General features: G+C 26.0%; 2 protein-coding genes across 6 annotated transcripts; one reads left to right on the forward strand and one right to left on the reverse strand.

Annotated features, from left to right (window-relative positions):
- Positions 1-1,243: 1,243 nt before the first annotated feature.
- Positions 1,244-4,843, reverse strand: LOC149062488 (ubiquitin-conjugating enzyme E2 W-like). 2 transcript variants are annotated; one of them, XM_089216200.1, is made up of 7 exons: positions 4,798-4,843; positions 4,337-4,379; positions 4,164-4,255; positions 3,327-3,429; positions 3,110-3,265; positions 1,539-1,614; positions 1,244-1,436 (listed from the first exon to the last, which is right to left on the reverse strand). In XM_089216200.1, exons 1-7 carry the CDS (start codon positions 4,800-4,802, stop codon positions 1,423-1,425), a joined length of 489 nt encoding a protein of 162 aa, XP_089072326.1. In that variant the 5' UTR covers positions 4,803-4,843; the 3' UTR covers positions 1,244-1,422. The 2 variants fall into 2 exon arrangements, with proteins under 2 accessions (XP_089072326.1, XP_089072327.1); XM_089216201.1 differs by lacking the exon at positions 4,798-4,843 and adding an exon at positions 4,465-4,693.
- An 8,899-nt stretch (positions 4,844-13,742) lies between these two features.
- Positions 13,743-16,787, forward strand: LOC107165797 (uncharacterized). Of its 4 annotated transcripts, none has more exons than XM_015514195.2 (7): positions 13,746-14,059; positions 14,141-14,221; positions 14,375-14,487; positions 15,550-15,668; positions 15,729-15,884; positions 15,948-16,103; positions 16,181-16,787. In XM_015514195.2, exons 3-7 carry the CDS (start codon positions 14,453-14,455, stop codon positions 16,411-16,413), a joined length of 699 nt encoding a protein of 232 aa, XP_015369681.1. In that variant the 5' UTR covers positions 13,746-14,059; positions 14,141-14,221; positions 14,375-14,452; the 3' UTR covers positions 16,414-16,787. The 4 variants fall into 4 exon arrangements, with proteins under 4 accessions (XP_089073412.1, XP_015369681.1, XP_015369680.1 ...); XM_015514194.2 differs by having other exon boundaries at positions 14,145-14,221; XM_089217284.1 differs by having other exon boundaries at positions 13,746-14,221.
- Positions 16,788-21,878: the final 5,091 nt, after the last annotated feature.

Raw genomic sequence — 21,878 nt, forward strand, 5'->3', positions numbered from 1 at the left:
TCAATTTTTAGGATTTATGTACATTTTTAAATAATTTTAATTTTGTATAAAAAAAGTTAGTTTGGTATATAATATAGGTAGATTCAAATTATTTAAATTCACTGTTAATTATTTTTAATATGTAAACAAAATACATAGTTTGTTGCATAAATATTTCATACAAACAATGATAGATATTATATTTGTATATTACAGCCTACAGGATGATATTTTAAGCATGCTCACTCTCATTTTTCCCTTTTACAGTATATTTATTCAAATTCTAATTTTTAAAAGTTTTAATTAGGTAGATTTAAACATAAATTTTTCAAATTTCTGATATTTTTTATACCATTTAAGGAGTATTCAGTTACGACACCGCTGATACCAACTTCTATTTTTCAAATGAGAATCCCTTATTTTTCTGTAAGTTATATAGCGGCTAATTTTTTTGAATATTTTAATATTTAAGTCTTTAATACATGTAAATTCAAATTACATTTGTTTTCTGTCCTATAATTTACAGGTTTTGGGTTTGTTAACTAACTGGGTTTGTTCATTGTTATCTTAGTCTTTGGTAATAATTGGTAAATTTATAATTGTAAATATAACAGATTTATGTTATTGGTGTATATAATTGTAGGTACTGCTCAGTGCTCATATGCCCATTGGTGATGCTTTAATTTTTATTTACATATTTCATTAAACAAATAAAATATAAAATATAAAATATAATATGAAGCACAGATTTCGTAATATTAACTGACAACTATTAAAAACTTTTTATTTGTTTTACAATAAATATACTGTGAAAGAAATCTTAAAATCTTAATAATTATTCGTAAACTATGAATATTTATGCATAATATGTAACTTTTGTTGTTGTTAATTATCTAAAATTATGCTATTTATGTTTAGAATTTGTTAAATTAATCATTATATTTATTGATAGACAAGATATATTTATCTATTATATGGATTCCTAATTTTAGTTGCTGACATCTCAATTGAGAAATACTGCTGTATAATAATCAGCTTAAAAATTGTTTACATAATATCTTATTTATTTATAATAAATACAAATGATGCTCTTCAAATATAATAAAAAATGCATTTGAAATCAAGTTAAGAATAGGAAATACATACTAATATGAATAATATTTAATAACAATAAAAATGCTTAAAAATAGAACAATAAAAAAATTAAAAAAAAAGATTTTAATCTATTGAACAATAAGGGCATCAGTAATTAGATTAATAATAATCAAAATCAAATAATCAAAAGGTAAATAAATTTAGGTAATTATAATTAAAAATTCTATATTAAAAATTTTAATAGGATCTAGGTATTAATGACTGAGTTAAATTGAGTACATTTAACTGCATAAAAATATGGTTACAATTTTCACTGAATGAGAATACAAGAAATTGATATTCAATTTTTCAAACATTGTCATCTAAAAACAAAATAAAACAAACAAAATCATAATTAAATACAAAATCTTTAAAACTATCTGAATGTAAATGGTTCATTTTAGTATGAGACTTAATCCGCTTACCATGATACCACCATTTTGTATCTTTTGGATTTTTGTTGCCAATTATTACATACATTCTATCATCTAACGGTCTTTTCTGTAAAATATAATACAAATTATTTTTGCTATACCATATATTTTTATACAAACTAATATAAATAGTTAAGTAATCATAGGTATTTTTTAATTTATATAAGTACATATTAATAGATAAATTAACATACTAGCTAGAAATGTGCACTAACTTATCACTTATAAGTTCATATTTTTATAACCAAAAAAGTTTAAAACATGATTTTGTTATTAATTAAAGAATAGAAATTTCACCTAAATGCACTTAAGTGTTATAACTAATAAACATTTATAAAATACAACAGCACACAATTACTTACAATCAATGGTAAGTACTTATTAATATCTGTTTATCATTTTTAATCTAGGCAAAACAGAATTATGATCTATCCATACTTCTTAATATATCACTCATTAGTCATACACAGATTCAAAACTATTAATAAAAAAAACTCTTTTCTTTCAAAAATAAGTTATTGATATAGAAAATATGTTGTAATTTTTCCATAACATTAAAAAAAATATTTTTAAATAAACAGATACTTATAAACAGGCTCGGAAGTTCTAGCAAATGCATATTTTTATTGGTTGGTCTTAGGACATTCAGAGTAAGATACAAAATTGTTTCAAACTTCTCTAATGTCATATAAAAAATTTTATTTTGCTAATTTTTGCATATTTGTGATTTTTAGTGCTATTTTGCTAATTTTGAGTTTTAAGTGCTATTTACAAGCATATTTTATATAAAATGAAAATAAACTAAATTGTATTGAATAATGAATATGCTAACAAAGATAATCAGTAGGTACATTTTAGTTACTTTTGCCGATCGCACAGGTTATTCTGTTCGTTTCCAATAATTTAGTTATTTTTAAAATTTTATCAAATGTACTGCAGTTATCGAATTCGTTCGAAGGTTAGATAGAAAATGTTCCTGAGCCGGAAAAGTGCCTACTTCTCAAATATTTATTATATCATATTTTATATAAAACTTGTATAATTTAAAAAAGTCTAAAAATTAGTTTATAAAAAAATTTTAAATAAAAAATGTTTGTTAATGAAATTTTAATTTACATATTTTCCAATTTTAAGTGCTATTTATAGCGCTTATTGTGGTGTTTTTAAGTGCATATTAAAGCGCTAAAAAATTACTTTATTAGTGCTATAACTTCCGAGCCCTGCTTATAAAATTACCTATCACTAAAATATGTCTTAAAAACCAAAATATAGTTAATAAACAATTAATGTAAATTTAAAGTTAAAATATGTATCCACATATTTCTGCCTTTTATAGTTGAGTAAACTCAAAAAATCTATGTAAAAACATAAAAAAAAATCTAGTAATACACAATAAATTAAAATATGAACTATCTTCTTTATATTAAATTATATTTAAGGAGGTTTACTTTTATACTTTATGGGTAATGTGATCTACGTATATTATGTCACTATTTAAAATTAATTCAAATCTGCATAATATCAATATCATATTGTTAACTGTGTAATTTTTGTGAAATCACCTTTTCTTTGCAGCTACTTAGCATAGACATAATTGAAAGACAGACAGACTGAACAGTTAATGCTGGTGACCAATCAATAGTAAGAATAGATAAACAAATATGACCATTGCTATACACATGTGGATGAACTGGAATGTTTTGGCCTACAAATGTAACCTTAAAAAATTATAAATGTAAATAAATTAACTAATATAATATATTATTATAAATTGTTTACTTCAGGTGACTCAAAAGGATATTTAGTTTCAAATTTAAACTGTAGCTGGAACTGTTCCCCATCATATAAAGTACCTTCAGCACCTTGCATGTTTATAATCCAACTAAAAATTAAAAAAAAAAAAAAACATTAGATAAATAGCAATAAAAATGTTTGATATTCTATGTATAAATTATTAAATTAGTATAACATGAACATTTTATGAAATTATAGGGTGCAATATGAGAATGACTGATGTTTGTGATGAGGATGCTAAGGATCGTAATAAGTGGAAATTGAGGACCAGGATGGTCGACCCAAATAATTGGGCGAAGGAAAAGAAGAGTATAACATGAACATTTGTTCCAGAAAAACCAATAGAATTAGAAAAAAAAATAGAAAATAGAAATTTAAATCTCTGAAATACTTATAACTAAAAGTTTATTTTTTTTAGTATTGATAAAATATAAGAACTCGTCTTTAAAATATTAGAGTATTAATAATTTGATTAGTTAATTTGGATAATCTATTAATCTAAATGTTTAATATTGTAGATTATTTATATCCCTATGTCTGTTGCAGAACTAGTAATAAATATATTGATATTAGATCTACATCATAGCAATATCATCCATACAAAATTTTATATTATAATACAACAAAAAGCATTATAATTAAAATCAATTAATTTTAAAATTAAAATAAATACTTCTTAAGTATAAGTATCTATGAAAACTTGACATTTTAATAATAATCTCACACTACATATTACATAATATAAAATATGTAATACCTATACATTATCAAATAAATATTGAGTAGATACATAATAGGTAACAATTGTTATTTTTTACCAACATTTTGAGATTTTGTTCAGCTTGGTCAGTGTCTATAAACATTCCTTGAGGAGTTTCTTTAACAAATAATTGCAGTTCTTTAAGAAGTCTTTTCTATGTAAAAACACGAAAAATGATAGTGATTGTTTTATAAAATAAAGATGTGATTTTAATAATGTATATAGAGATACATACTTCATATGGAGCTTTACTTGCCATTTCACGACGATTTTCATCACTAAAATAGTTAATACATTTTTTATTTTATTATTAATGATTATTATTATATAACAACGATTTAGTAATTAATAAAGAATAGGCACTTAATATTTGGTCTTTTAGGTAGGTACTAAAATCGATGAAATGTGTACTCGGTTTACGCAACCGCAAATGGTGTTCCTCATCGTGGAGCATAATCGAATTAACACCACAGATATTTATAGTATATATAATTATTACCTATTTACCTATATTATTATTATCATAGTTCTAAGATCGATAATAATTAAATAATAATAATAACAAAGGTTAAGAGAGCCTTCATATTATAATATATATACATTTAATATATATTTATACTATACTAAGGTTCTCTAACGAAAACAATACCGTAATAAATTTAAACTCATCCTAATCTGAAAAAAATTAGTACCTACGTCATAACTTCGTAAGATCGATGAGGACAGATTACAGAAGAGTCTGTTATCAACTATAATTGCTAAACAAAATGTTATCAATTTATTCTGCTCAAGCACTACTACAGGACTACCACTATAGTGTGATTTTCCCGGATTTGACCGAATCGAGCGATTGTTCCCTGAACAATGCCAAAGTAAGTAGTTCAGTGATTTAATCTTCTCTCATGATTCAAGCACTCTATCCGAATGCCGAGCGAATTAGCATTTGGCATGGCCATTAGCGGCATTAGCCACGATGAAGCCCAAGAGAGTAGAGAATCAAATAATGTAATTTACCAAATACTATAAACACAATACTAGTAAAGTAGTAATAGACCAATGATTAGTATAGAAATGTGTGACTATAAACGAAATTTAAGAAAACTCTTTATAATGATTGAAAAATGATAATAATATCTAAATCATAAATCCTAAATATTAGTTTTAATTATATGTTTCAAGTAGGTATTTTCAGTACCTATTCAATATTGTATCTATTTTAAAATTAGAAAAAATAATTTTACATCGAGACAAAATTAAATTTTGCAAAATTAATATCACATATTTGATTTTTAATATCGATTTATTGTTAAAATTGAGTCCTAATATTCAAGATTTGAAATTTCGATGTTTCCATATCCTGCTATTTATCCATCTAAAAAGTAAAAGTAAAATGTTATATGGTCACATTATAACATTTATAACTTGAATTTTGAGGAACTATACACTTTCACTTCTACCTTTAATTAACATCCATGTAAATTTCAAATACATTTGGCATTTGAGTATAATTGTAAAAACCCGAATTAAAAAAATAAATCTAGGACCTAACAGAAGATACAATCAGACGAATGGATAACCACCATGTACGTTTTATTGTGATAATTTCTATGGATGTCACCTTGACACCTTGTCTAAGATAGTTCATGTAATTTAAAAATATATTATATAGAAACAAATTAATAAGCATATTATTCATGAATTATGTATATTTTATGAGCATTCCAAATTTTTGAGGTTCCGTAGATTTTACTAAGTAATGTAATAGGGCTAAACGAACTCTAGAAAACTATAAGAAACCTCAAAAGGCGGCTGTGGATAGAAAATTCTACCACTTTTATGTACGTGACTCAATGTCTGGTCAACACGCTTAAACAATTCCTAAATACACCACATGATAGTGTAAGGGTAAATATAAAAGGTAGAGATCGATGCCCGTTTTAATATTATTAGTATTAATATTAATAAATTAGATATTTAAAGTATTTATTATAGATGTTACGAACCATAATATTTAAGGTTGAACGGAACCCGAACCCGAACTTTTCTTTAAATTAACGAACTCGAACAGATCCGAACCTACACACTTTTAATCGAACCCGAACCGAACCGAATTCGTCAAATATTTTATAGAACTCGAACCAAACATTAAAAATTAAATTGGATATTATTTTATTTAATATTTACTTATTTATTTATTTATCATTTAGCCGCCATACCTCAGAATTACTGAATAAAGATTTTACTACTATTTACTTAAATACTTTAATAGTTAATAATTATTATGCATGAGATTTTTAATTTTTAATTATTAACATGATGATAACTGATAAGAAAAAGCAAAAACATCAATATTTAAAACAATCAAACATTAAACAACTAATATTAATCTATTAATTATTAATTATTTAATAATAATTTATAATTTTAACCGTTACTCCATCGACTGATATTTTTATTTCTCTGGTTCGATTATCGAACGCAACTATTAGATATTTGGTTCGGTTCGATTATTTGGAATTTCCAGTTCGGTTCGAAAATCGAACAGTTCGTAACATCTCTAGTATTTATAATAGTTTTGTAATCCCATAATAAAGCTAATAATCATACAGAAGCTGATTTGTGTTTGAATGGGAGTATGGCAAAATCAAAACATTTTCCACCACCCCCCCCCCCCCTTTATACTGTTACACTAGTTTTTTAAAGTCTATTTAACCGAATTTGTATTTTAGACTACTCTTCGCAGTTATTGTTGTAGGAGCAACATTTAGGCAATTTATAATCTCGTCATCGCCGATTGTGGTCGTTGTATTGGTCTTAAATATTTATTAGTGTGAGTGTTGATTCCTTATTGTGCGAATATGAGCTGAAGAGCTTGATATCTTATCAAGGTTGAGCTAGTTATTAATGATATTTTTTAACTCACTTAATTTTTTTTTTTTCAATAAAATTTAAATTTAAATTAATGGACATTTTAATACATCAATTAAAATTAAATTGAGTTAAAAAACACTACTAACTTATCTAAATTTTAATTAATAAGTTCAGTAAATTAAAAAAAAAATGTACTAAAAATTAACTGAAAACATTGATGGATATATTATTATTTATTACAATACGAGTATAATATGTTCATTTAAAAAGTTTTGGGCTGTAACATTTTAAAAATCTATTCATATTTCACGCTGGGTTAATTTAAATTTAATTTACGTATAATAAGTGAATTGTTCCACATTTAAAATTTAAAAATAAATTATAAAAACTACTATAATTCTTCTTATAAGCGTTGAATATTATATTATATGCATAAGATTTATATTTTACAACTAGCTTATTTTAAATATCTAATAAATTTTAATGGCTTCAATTCATGATAATAAAAATAATACTGTATTAAATATTTATAAATAATAAGTAATAACTAATCAGCACTTAATTAGTAGAAACGAAGAGTGGCTTAGAAAACTCCTTGTATGTATGTATAGTATATATATTATATATATATATATATAGAGAGAGATACGATTCACCCGCATCTATTAATGTATGCCTTTATATAAGTGACAATAATATTACATCTTTTATAATATATTCATTATAGGGCATATTATTATGTATAATTCATAAGGACGCTGCAGTCGGTCGTGTTTTAAGGCAGTCGATATAGGCAATTTAACATGATCACATAAAAGTAACTTGTGTGTGCAAAGTAATCGCACTAAAGTATGTGTGAGTTTAATCTGTAATCATTTTTAGGTCAACATTTCCTAGAAACCATCCATCATCGACATCAAATATCTTAAATAATGAATACATTATGCGGGTCATCAAATAAATTGTTGTCAATAATAATTAATTTTACTATTTTTTCTTATAGTTTATACCTAAATATTTATTTTCACTAATTGTTCATTACTTATTATATTTTTGATTTTTTTTTTTTTACTTTTAAATCACACATTCAAACACGAATACCAGAATAAATGTGTAAAAAAAATGAAAAAAATATAAGCTAATACCGAATAACACTATATTGTGAGTGGTTCCTTCTTAGATCAGTATTTCTAAACGTCAGTGTTTAGTGAATAACAATCACTGGAACACTGATCACTGATGAAGTTATGTAAATAATGAATAAATAAAAGAAAACAACCTAACAATATTGGCCGTAACTGGTTGGTGTATATTATTGTAATATGTATAATATAGATAATATATTATTTATTATGATGTGCATTATCCGTATAATGCAATTTCACCTGTTTACTCCGTGGAATAATTGTTTAAGTTGTAATAGTTGGTCCGTTTAATTCAGCCAGACGGTTACTTATATTCATCTTCAATTAACTTACGTACGCGCAATAATTGACAATAACATTAAAATATGATAAACGTATTCAATTCAAAAAAATTGGCTTTTAGACCAAAACGCATGACAAAACTGACGGCATTTGGTTTAATAGATTTAAATTTTTAAAACTGATTTTATTGATCAACAAGTTTACTAGGTAATTGTAGAGGAGAATTTGAATATCTATTTTTTGAGCTGGATATCGAAGAATAAAAATATGATGATTTTTTTTATATCATCTATTTGACACTTTCAATATTAGGAACATTCAAAATCGTCTCTACAATAACCTAAAAAACATGTTGATCAATATAAATAAGTTTGAAAATTTAAATCTGTAAAATCAAATTCTTTCAGTTTTGTCTGGTTTTTGGTCTAAAAGCCATTTTTTTTTTCGTCAACTGCAGCCCCCTGAAGTAAAATTATAAGTTTTTGATTGAAAAAATGTACATTAGCCATTTTAACTGACTTTTTCATGTGCATACGAGAGCCACCACAACAATAAATTGGATGAGTGTGATGACGGGTGGATGTAAGATAATAACACTCACACTAATTTTCATTTACTTAACATTCAAGTACATAGCGTAACAGAGCAGGATAGAAACTTCCTACCTATAACTTCTAATTATGGTCCGTACCAAATCGCGTACATATGCTATCTAGTACAGGGACCCACACGACACCAAAATGTATAGTAGAGCAGTACCCACGGTGGTGGGCCCGTTCGGCTTCCGTTTTACAAAAAGGTCAATTTCTACTCGGATCCCATAAAAAAGGTCTAACGAACAGGTAAATGCCTAAATGGCTCTGGTTTTTTACAACATAAATTCCTTCTCACTTTATACAGACTTAGGAATTGTCTCAAAGAAGGTGTGGTTAAAAATGTCTTGGTGTACACTAAGTAATAATTATTAAAATTATATAAAACAAAGCTTATAGTATAATATTTAATTTTTAACATTAAAACAAATATTTAAAATATATAAAAAAAAATTGTATAAATAAAAATACAAAAAAAAATCATATACCTGCTAAATTTTTTAAGCATAATTTTTTATATAGCCCATGCATACTATTTTATTTGATGAAAACTTGTAAATAATTTAGATCGTAAGTTACTATGTAAGCTGTTTTGTAAGACAGCACATATTTCCAATAATATAATTATACAATAATACCTGTTTGTAAATTTTTTTCGGCTAGAGCCGTTTGGGAATTTACCTGTTCGTAAACCTTTTTTGACGGGACCAATTTGGAAATAAGCAAACTAAAGACGGGTATTGTTTACTTGAGCACTTTTTTTATAATAAGTATCAGAATTCAGAATGCATTCTTTCTTATTATTAATCAAAATAATATTATGAGATTTTACCTAAATATTTCTGAGCATGTTGTTTTAGAAAATAAAATTGACTCACCACAATCAATCCTCTGGCCATCTCCAATTTAGTCTTAAAACTAATTTTATGGTTTAGAAATAAATACTAGGTAGAGGATAGGTTCCTATATTGTTAAATGGTATTAAGAAACTATAAAAGAGTTAGATTAACCTAACCTACTGGGATTTTCCAGAGAGCGTACCGCAATTACCTTTTTTAAAGTTCCGAGTGCGTCCAAAATAAGGCAACACCAGGCTTATACCCTAAAAATATTTTGTAATTCTTATTCATGATAATATATTTTATTTTAGCTTTCACCCTTGAATTTTGGTGTTTATTTATTTAAGGAAAATGCTATTTAATTTTTAGTATATTTATATATGCTGGTGTTTGTTTTTAAGTATATGTATATCTGAATGATGTGAATAAAATAACGAATTTTACTTATAATGACAACTTTAACTAACATTTGTTGTCTTTTCAGAAATACTGCTCATTTTAGCAAAAACATAGAAATAGGAAACTTCCGAGCACGTATTAGGGGCTATTCATTATAATTTGTCGATAAGACTGCGGACGCATTCAGGCTATAAAAAAAGGTAAAAATTAAAAACGAAACGCACTCAAGATATCCCCAACCTACCTACTAAGAGTTAATTAATAAAAACGTAATATAAGTAGCTTAAAAAATTAACTAGTATAAATATTTTTTTTAATTCATAATTTATATTTGGTTAACAATAAATGATAATCAATGAATAATTTAATGACTTCATCAATTAAATAATTAAATAATATTTATTGCTATACAATTGACGTGTCTCTGAAATTGGTCCTTCAATTATGTTTAACTATATTTAATTGACGATATGTCAACATAATATTATACAACAATAGAAACATAAATTAATTAAAACTCTTGTGAAATAGTTTGAGGAAAAATAACTTCATACTCCTGGATTCTAAGGAACATTCTCTAGACAACTTCTTTTACATCTGGCAAACAGCCTTGCCATTGTATTAGTTGTGAATGATCATTAGTAGTAACTCACATATAATAGTATTTTTTTCCGGAGTTCATCAATTGTGCTGAATTTGCGACACTACCTGTATAGCATACATCTATTGCTCCGATGTAAAAAAGGTATATTTAATATTAAAAAGGTATAGGTACATCAATCCATCAATGTACTGAAATATTTCAAAAATCAATGACACAAACCGAATTAGTTAATTTTAATTTTTATAATTGGTATCTTCTCCATTGTACAAATTCTAAATTTCTATTTACATATTTTCTTTAACTAAGGTTTTCTTTTCTATACTTATGTGATCTTTAATCTTATTTTCTTTTTCAACGCAGTCTATTTTTAAGTACCTGATTGAAGTTGAATAATTTTTAGACGTTTATATACATTTAAGAATCGATCGGCGCCGTTGAACTTTTTTCTAATCTCATAATTGTTCTTTCATAGCCTGTCGTATTGCCAAAACTCGACACAAATGAAAGTAACGTTATTTCAAATTAATCCATCCACATGGTCCAGTATTCCGCATACAGAGCTGATTTCTTTGATATAAATTTTATTTGTGAATGGTGTTCAAAATATATATAAAAAAAAAATGATTGATTGTGAAAAAATGAGTTTAGTCGATTAAACATTAAAGTTTGAAATTTTCCAGATTTTTTAAAAATTTTATAAGATTTATTGCAATTTAAATTACAAAAATAAATAGTTAATTTCGTCTAAATTTAAACTTAAAATATCCATATAAAAACTGCTAAGTGTTTTTTAAATTTTTTGACAGTATGCACTAATTAAGGGAAAATAATCAAAAAAAGTTAAAAATTGTATCATATATTATCATGTTATATGAACATTTGGTTGTTGAGTTATACCAAATTTTATAAAAAAGTGGTTTTCCGTACAAATTACTATTTTTCCTTCTAATTTATTTTTTATTTTTCACGATGCCAATAAAAACTAATGACAATTTCTTACTTTTGATCCCTTTATGTAAACTAGATTAACTCTACTACTAAAAAGATTTAATATGATTTAAATCGGCCTTAATGAATTTTAAAGCTACTATTCAATAAATACAAATAACTTGTAGACATTTTTTTACTGCAACACTTACAAATTTTCATTTGCTTGAACTTTCTGAAACGATAATTCAGGATTATTTTTACTCCTTTTACTACAGCCCTAAAATTAATTAATAGAACGTGAAGGCATAATAAGTAAGGGAATTTAAGAAATATATAACACAGATAAATAGTCATGTAAAATATCATAGCCATATATATTTAGTATTTAAACAAACCATTGTTATTATTGTTCACAAATATTATAATTCCAAATAAAAGACATGATATTATATTCATAGTAATTTCTAATAAGTCAAGACAATTAAACTACTCTTAAAGTTTGGTATTTGTTGATAATCTATTGTTTATAATATAATATGTTAGAATTAAAAATTAATAGGCACCTACTTGACATGATATTAGATTCAACGCCGTTAAATATTTTGAGTAGGCAACTCATATGTCATCTGAGGACAAAGTGCTTCACACTTTGAAATCGAGCAGTCTCATATTCTTATCTAGTATCTAGTATTTGGTTTCTATCTAGTAACACGAATTATGAATTTATATCGTGTCTAGTAATCAGGGGCGTCATTTGGGGGATGGCAGGATGTGCGGTTGCACCCTTTACTTTTAGAATGCTACAGTTGGCCTGCGCCTTGTTGAAGCCTAATATAATGCACGAGCCACGAATTCACAATTATTTATATGATTAAAACCAAATTGTAATAACCGGTCTATAATGTATGGAAATAATTGAATGCTGGATAATATACATATACATAATATACGTATGTATACCTATTTTTATATGACCTGGTGAAATTTCAAAATGGCCTGCTTGAAACTTCGCACACCCGAAAAAAAACCTGAAATGACGCCCCTGCTAGTAATATGACTAATATGAGGTTTATGAAGTGCACGCATGTGAAACATAAAAACTATACTCCGCGCCATTGGGCCTACGAGAGATCACACCTTCAATGACCCGGTTTGTTATTGCAGGTCAACTTTTTCCCCACCGGCTGGTTATCAAAATTGTGTTTGTGCCTGCTTGCGCGATAATTGATAATATACACGTTTCGGTCGCCGGCTGGATGTGGACGTGTGGTCTCTTGACGCACGGAGTACAGTTATGAACTAATATTTCATAATATGAAAAATAAAATAATATTGTTACAGTCCAATAGTGCAATTATATGGAAAACTCTAATGTTTTCTTTGTTTACATGATAAATTAATAATTACATTTATAGTACATTACATTTCATTACGTCATGACGGGCAACGGTCTCCGTGATAAGAAATCGGCTCAATGATAAGAAATTATAACTAGAGATGATAGCCAGTACAAATTTCGAGTTTGGCTGTGGCTGTCACGGCTTTAGATAGTACGGTTTCAGTACGGTGTATCACACTCTGTAGCAGAGGTTCCCAAACTGTCGGTCGGTCGGAAACTGAAATAATATCTGTGTCAACCGTTAAAAAAAAGATAATTAATACTATTGTAAGCCGCCAATAATGTAATTAATTTCCGAAATACCATGACAAGCTTGGAAACTTCTGCTCTATAGGATGCTTATGAGCCACAAAAAATGACAAATGTGTCCCCAAAGTATCGATTTTACCTAATACTCTGCAGCGCTATCTATCAATAGATATATCATTAGAGTTTATTTATATGACTTTAAATCCAATATCTATAATATTATTTTGCCATTTGGTTAGTTATTACAATATGCTGGAACACTCTATGATAAAAATATTTGGTGGAAAACATTCAGAACCCACTTTTTTTTGTTAATTTACGCAATCATACTATCTAAAGCCGTGACGATGACCCATATTGCATCATGACGTGTTAAGCGGCTTAATTAACTTGATAAGAACTTTTAGCGACGTAATTATATTCCCCCCGCTCTTGGAATCTAGTCGTCGTTTTCCAGATAATACAACACAACAAACAAAACATAATACCACCGAAAGTACCAAATTCCGAAGAGTCAACAAGCCGTCGTGTTGGTGTTCAACTACCGTCCATCCATATTTTTTCATTTTTTCTACATTTTTTCCTCCGCCTATTGGTCATTTCAGCTCGCGATCTGTGTCAACTTTTTTCGTATAATTATTTTTCAAGTAGGTAGTCGTCTTTACAGGCGCATCCTTGTCTGTTCGATTGATGTAAGATCTTAACTATACGTTTTTGTTCACGACAAGACAGGCTTTCGTATCGTTAATTCGTTCGGATTTTTCTGGTTTCCACGGCAAACAGTGCCCCCATTCCCGTTACTAACGCAGGTAATTTTCGAACTTCGTCTTTGTTTGATCTAACACATTAACAATTGATACCTACCTTTAATCTGTATTTAATGTTTGTCTATTTTGAGATTGACTGATTGACTTTAAAAACTAAATAAAGAAACATTAACATTGCCTTTTGCACTAATTTAGGTCTGTCTTCGTGTTGTGCGTGTGGTATGCCACTAACAATTTCTGACTTATCCATATTGTACGCTGCTTACCAGCACGATGTCAAGATCAACAGTTTCCAACAATGACCTGAGGTACACTTACGATATAATCATTAAATTATTATTATTGCTCGTTATCTTAGTAACGTGATTTAATGTAGGTATGTGTTTTTGTTTTTGTTTTTTACTGTACTTATAGCAATGCTATTATGTAACCAAAATCAGTGTTTGGAAAGAACGTCGTTCATACGTATGTTCACACGTTCACGTTCATAACTAGTGAACGATACGCGAACGTCACTTTTTCTTTTTAAATAGAACGTGAACGTGAACGACGTTTATATTTTTAATGAATTTGAACGATTTTGAAGACGCTCAATTTATTTACTATTTAATAAATATAATATGTATATAATTTAGATACTTTAGAAAATGTATATGCTCTAAAGTCTAAATTGTTTTTATTTTTGGGTTAAGACCTATATGTTTATGGGTTTTTATACAAACTGCTGGTAAATTATTTATAAACAATATTTACATTATTTTAACTTGTATTAAATTATTTTTCTGCAAAAAAAATACTTAGTTTAATTTTATACCTAGATAGAAAGGACTTGGTATTTTTAAATCATACATTTTGAACAGTTATTTAAAGGTTGTTGTTGGAATTGCTTATTGCATGTATAATATGCTATAAAATATAACACTATACTTGTATATAATATTATGATAACTAATAAAAATAATTTCCAACAATAAAAGTATAGGTAAAATATAGTGTTAATTAATAATAAGTAATAAACATTAACTAATAACTTAAACATGAATAATAGATGACTTAACAATTAAACTGATAAATTAAATTTAGTATGATGTGTTTTTATCAATACTTATGTTGACTTCAATTGAAATTTAGAATTAAAAAGAAATTTAAATGTTAAATAGAATTTTTGATCTAATTGATGTCAGCTCTTTAAACATTTGTGACTATTTTTAATGTTTGATAATAATAACATTATTACCTACCTTTATGATTATTAATACAACTATAAATAAAATGTCAATTTTGTATATTAATAATATTTTCATAACCTTTAGGTAGTTATTATTTTTTTTTTATACAGATTTAATTTGGAAAAATATTTGTTATTATAGAATGAAAAAGCGTAGTTTGGCTGGTGATGTAGCCCTCGGCTTGTACGTTTTGGCTTTAGTGTTTGTGTTAATTTCATTTTTTTCAGCCAGTTGGTTAGTCAGCGATGAGAGAATCACAGGTATTTATTTTTTAACTTATTTTTTTTAATGTTTCATTTTACCGTATTTTTAATCTTCAGGTGCAAAATTAGAAAGATTTGGATTGTGGACTCATTGTTTTCGCTCACTAGCTGATCCTAATGATCTGGCAGAGCAAAGATTTTTTGTTGGATGCCACTGGATTTTTGATCCTTTCACCAAGGGATATGATGAAATCAAAGGATTTTTGTTACCATGTAATTAAATTAATGTTGTACGGTTTCTCAACATTTAAAATTTTAAAATTTGTATTTTTGTAGTTTACATAGTGGCAACTCAGTTTTTTTACACAATTACATTCCTGGGAACATTAGTATCAGCTGTTGGTTCGTCAATGTTTCTTTTATGTTGTATACCTGAAGAAAAACGGTTTGTACAAATAACTTTTGCTTTGGGCGTAACATTGATAATATCTGGTAAATTCAATATTTATAATTTATATTAAAAAATATTCATATTTTATTGCTAATCAAACATATATTATTTTATTTAGGTGTTTGTGCTGCAATATCAGTGTTAATATTTGCTTTGTTTGCCAACCGTCCAGGGTGGATGCCTGGCCACGACAACAACTTCTTTGGTTGGGCATTTGGTGTGGCTATTGCAAGTTTCTTTACTTTACTTGGATCTGGAGCATTTTATTTGATAGAAACAAATATACAAGTGAAAAAAAGAAAATATTTGAAAGAATCACAGACTAAATTTGCCATAGAGTTCAAAGGATAAGCTCAAATTAATTTTCAAATTTTAATTTAGACCATTAGAATATGTTTTTGATAATAACATTCAACCCGATCAGTATTAAATTATAATTATTTTCAAAATATAGTATCAAGCAATTATTTTTATAAAACTCATCTCACTTTTGTTTAAATAAACTCTACTATCCATACTATTTTAAATTATTTAAATCTTTATGTTATAAAAAGTAAGAAAATACAACTTTGATTGTTACATGAAACTGACTCCGTCCATTTATAACACTTTAAATAATATTAATTGTATTATTATTATGTGTTCACTTAATTTAGTTTTAATGTTTGAATTATTTACATCTGTATTAAACAGCTGTTAAAATAAAATAAGTATTGTATTTTTAAGATATTATTTTGTTTACATTTATTTTTCCAATTCAAGCAAACCTTTTAATGTATCTAAAAGCTTGCATTATTAAAGTTAATGATTTAGTTTTAAGGACATTTTGTACTGCAGTTTTGAGGTTCATCACTGTAAGGGATAAACACCATTCATTTTCATTTTTCTTATGCAATCTAATTTTTTAAGATTTATTTATGGTTAATATTATTTTTTTTATATATATATTCTAGAAACCAGATGCTTTGATATATTTTTATGAAACAAATACCTATTATATTATTTAATATAATATCACTGTACATTGATTTTTAACATCATTGCTTATCAAAAATATTGTAATAAGTTTTATTTTTTATAATTCCAAATATGTTTATTATTATTATTTTTAAGAGTATTCTTATAAGTTATTTAGCTATTTTCAAGTAACACAACATAGCTAACTGAGCTAATACTAATAAGTATAATTTTCTAGCAAAATTTCTTTTAACTATTTAAACTTTAATTTTGGATGATTATTTAATTGCTAATTAAAATTGCTTTATGATAAATTTTTTTTAAACTATACTTTCAAAATGATGTGTTTATCAAAAACTTAATTTACTTTATTAGTATTAGCCAAATATTATGTTGTAATTTGTATTTTCCGCAAACCACTGAAATTATTTTTATTTTTATTTTCAAATTAGACTAAATAACTTCATATATTATACAATATCATTCTAATTAAAGTTCTATGAAATTTATTTTATACCATTTTCATCATAGTATCAAATGTATTGTTAATACTTGTAATAATTATTTAAGAGATAAAATTGATTTTAAGAAGTTTATGACAAATAATTAATATTTACATATCAGTTCTTAACAATAATTTTATATTTATGAACTGTATTAAGAAAAATTGCTTTTTATTACAAAACACTACAAAACTTTAGTACCTTTCTATTAATATATATTTAGTAATTTAGTATACTAGTTATACTTGGTATTTCACTTCTATATTATTCATTCATAATATGCCACCTTTGTCTCCCTGAAGTTCAGGGATAATTATATCAATAATAAAAATATCTAATATGTATTAGTATAAGAATAATTATTAATTATAGTATGCATCATTAAAAGTGTTATTCTTTAATAATTATTCATTAAACTACAAATATACAAAATAAACAATAAAATTACCAATTGTAAATTGTAGAATTTATATTTCAAAACAATTTTGAGTTCTAATGTTCCATATTTTTATATAAAACAATACAAATTAATAAAATTCAACCACATTAAATTGTGACATAAAAAATCAAAAAATAATGAATTAACTATCAATAATACCTAGTTATTATAAAGTGATAAGGAAAGTACATAGTTTGTCGGGCAACCATAATATTGTGGTACTTATCTATGTCTATGCTTAGTACTCCAATAGTCACATAGTCTCTACTAACTTTTGAGCTGATAAAAATTTGAAGTATAATATAGAACCAATATATATCCACCTTGTATAGAACTAAAATTTAAAAAAATTTCTTCTTGCTGCCCCTAAAATTTTGCCGCCCGGGGCCCAGGCACCCTCGGCCCCCCCTCCCCCCTTAATACGTCCTCGCCCTGAACTATTAGAGTAAGGACACTGTGTAGGACGGACATCATTACATATATTTTATTATAAATACTATTTATAATCAATTGTATTAGTTTTTAATTTTGATAAATGTGACAATTGTACTTAAAACATGATCAAGTCGAGAACAAATACACTTTTTTACAATACACATACATAAAATACTTATGAGATATGACACAGGAATCTAATAAGTTATTAATAATAACCAAAAACCAAATTGTATAAATTTTCTGTAAAATATCAAAAAATTAACTTTCTAAAGTAAAAAGTATTCTCAATACTGGAATCTGGAATGATAAATGATTAAATAATTCATTAGATTCAATATTAGAAGATAAACTACACAGGTGGCGCAACTTTGTAATAAAATAAATTAACTGGTAGTATACCTAATACCAGTTTTGTATAAGATACTTTTTAAAAGTATTTAAAATACGTGTTTGAATATTCAGTAGGTAACATAAATATTTGAGTATAAATGCAAATGCTTAACATTTTTTTATAAATAAATTTTTTTGACTTTGTATAATTAATCAATAAAATCTGATTTTCATGTTTTAAGTTAATTTTATAGAGAATTTCACATCAAATCATTTAGAAACATAAGCATTAAAGTATACACTTCTGATATTTTTATTTTAAGTATTAATTCACAGCAAAAAATCTTAATTTTTTTAAACTGATTAAAATTAAAACTTAATATAAAATATATAAACTTAAACAAATTAAGTATTATAAAATTAGTATTTGATTTTAAATGCAGATGCTTTAATAGAATATTTAAAATACGTATTTGAATAGTTTTACTCATCTACTTTACAAGGTTGTACAATAAATTATGGTAGAAGCCACTTCATAGGCGCAAATCGCAGGGGTGCTAAGGGTGCTTAGCACCCTGAATGTTAATCTTAGCATCCCAAATCCCGTGGTTATAACTTATAGTACTATTACCATCATATTTCCATAATAATTACATTTATTAAAAAAGCGGGTAAGTCGTAGATGTCGCTCTGCTGTACATAGTAGGTTACAAGTGGGTTACTGTAATGGATGGAATTAAATTTGAATCCAATGATATTATATCATTGTATACGAAAAACGATTCTGAGCGAAGACGGTTTATCGGTCTAGGATATATTATAGATTATTAAAAATTTTCAAACCTTAGATTTAAAAAGAAAAATTCTTATGAATTTCTAGTTTGAAATAATTTGCGAATTTTCGTGATTTTTACATATGTTGTCAAAATTCAAACTTTGAATCCTTGTAAAAAAAATTTTAACCATGAATTTATTTTATTTTTCAACTGCTATTGTTAAAATGTGTTAGAAGCCTTGTATTAAATTTTCAAGCTTTTCTACCGAACAAATACATTTTTATCGATATTTATAGGAAAAAAAAAACTAAAAAAGTTGAAAAATTCAAATGTCAATAAACAGCTCAAAACAAATCTCAATATTTTGAAAATTGTATCAAAAATAGAAAATGCCAATATAAACATTCAGTGAAAATTTCAAGTATCTGCGGTTATTTGTTTTAGACTTTTAGAGTTACACCAAAATAAGAAAATCACTAAATGTGAAATCCAGTGAAAATCCAATGTTGTAAAAATTTAAATTTCAAGTGCTCATAAAAATTTAATTTGAATCTCCGGTGGACTTTTTATTTGTGATAAAGATTGAAAAACTTGTAAGGAATCTTGTATTAAATTTTTAAATCTTAGATTTAAAAAGAAAATTTTTTATGAATTTCTAGTTTAAAATAATTTGTGAATTTTCGTGATTTTCACGTATTTTGTCAAAATTCAAACTTTGAATGCTTATAAAAAAAAATTGTGACTATGAATTTATTTTATTTTTCAACTGATATTGTAACAGTATGTTAAAAGCCTTGTATTAAATGTTCAAGCTTTTCTGCCAAACAAATAAATTTTTATCAATATTAATTTTAAAAAAACTAATAATGATCGAAAATTTCAAATGCCTATGAATAGTTCAACTTAAGTCGAACATTTTTGAAAATTGCATGGTGGATAGAATATACTTATATAAACATTAGGTGAAAATTTCATGCATCTATGGTCATTTTTTTTTTAAACTACATCAAAAACCAAAATCGATTTTTTCGAAAAATGAGTGTGCGTAAAATTTCCCGTTTTTCCCTTAATTTTTAGTTTGTTTTTCTCGATTGTTTAGAAAAGAATTTTTCATTTTTGACCCCCAAAGTACCAACTAGATTCACTTTCCGATCGAACGAGGCACTGAAGTAAAAAATCGAAGCACTTTTACTGCCTCAAAACGTGATGACAGACAAAAAAAAACACACACACATCATGGTAAATTCAATACATTCATCGCTCCGCTCAGAATCTAAAATTAAAAAACAGTTTTATATTTATAATATAATATGTCAAGTTTACGTCTGGATATATTAAACTGCAATGACATATAAAACATATTATATAATATAATATCATAATAATTTGTTGTGAAATTATGATATTAACGGGAAATTTGATCTGTTTCCTCAAACATTGTTGGTGCTTAAGCCCATCTAATGTTTTTGGGTGATTTGCACCTATGAGCCACTTATTAGAAACACGGATGTTTGATACAATTGCGTTATTGAAATAAATTGTCCTCGGACATCCTGGCCTTATATACCATATTAATACATGTATAAATCAATCGCTTTTTAGAAACAATCGGTTAATCTTTTTTGTACTATCAGCATTTCTATAATTTGAATATGAAAAATAATTTAATGTTATCTATTATTTCTGAAGAAGTTATTACAGCAAATATTATATTTCTATTAAATATTTAAGATATTGACTTCATACTCCTGATATTATTATTATTTATTTATTTTCGTTTCAAAAATAGAAATGTATACATACATGTAAATTTATACAAATGTTTATATTTATTATAAAATGGCATTATACATAATGATTGTCTCGGAAAGCTAGGCTTATTGTGGAGACAAGGTTCTTAAAATATCTCATACATTTACTAAAATAATTAATTATAATTAAATTAACACATTATAAGTTGATTTTAGTTAATGTAGTTGATTTTGTGATTATAAGTTTATCATAAATATAAATTTTTAAATATTTTTTGAATTACAGAATAAATATAAAAATTTGACGGGAATACAGATATAATCAAATTTATCTATGCTGGTAATTTAATTTTTTCATTTACCATTTTTTCATATAATCTAAAGATTTTAAACAAACCAACATCAATATTTAATTCCAGCATTCAAGGGGTTTCCTTTTCCAAATTCCGTTCTACACATAGGAATTAAATACATATTGGTTTGTTTCGCTCTTGTTCAGTGGTTATGTTTATTTAAATTTTTGAATATCAAGAAAAAACATATTCGATTATATACCTCATACATATAATTGAGTTAAATTTAATAGATTACAGTCTTTAAATAACAATACATTGCTCATCCT

The sequence above is a fragment of the Diuraphis noxia genome, unplaced genomic scaffold, assembly GCF_037042655.1.
Source record: "Diuraphis noxia isolate RWA-SAM2 unplaced genomic scaffold, SU_Dnox_SAM2 contig0001, whole genome shotgun sequence".
In the NCBI taxonomy this organism is placed as follows: domain Eukaryota; kingdom Metazoa; phylum Arthropoda; class Insecta; order Hemiptera; family Aphididae; genus Diuraphis; species Diuraphis noxia.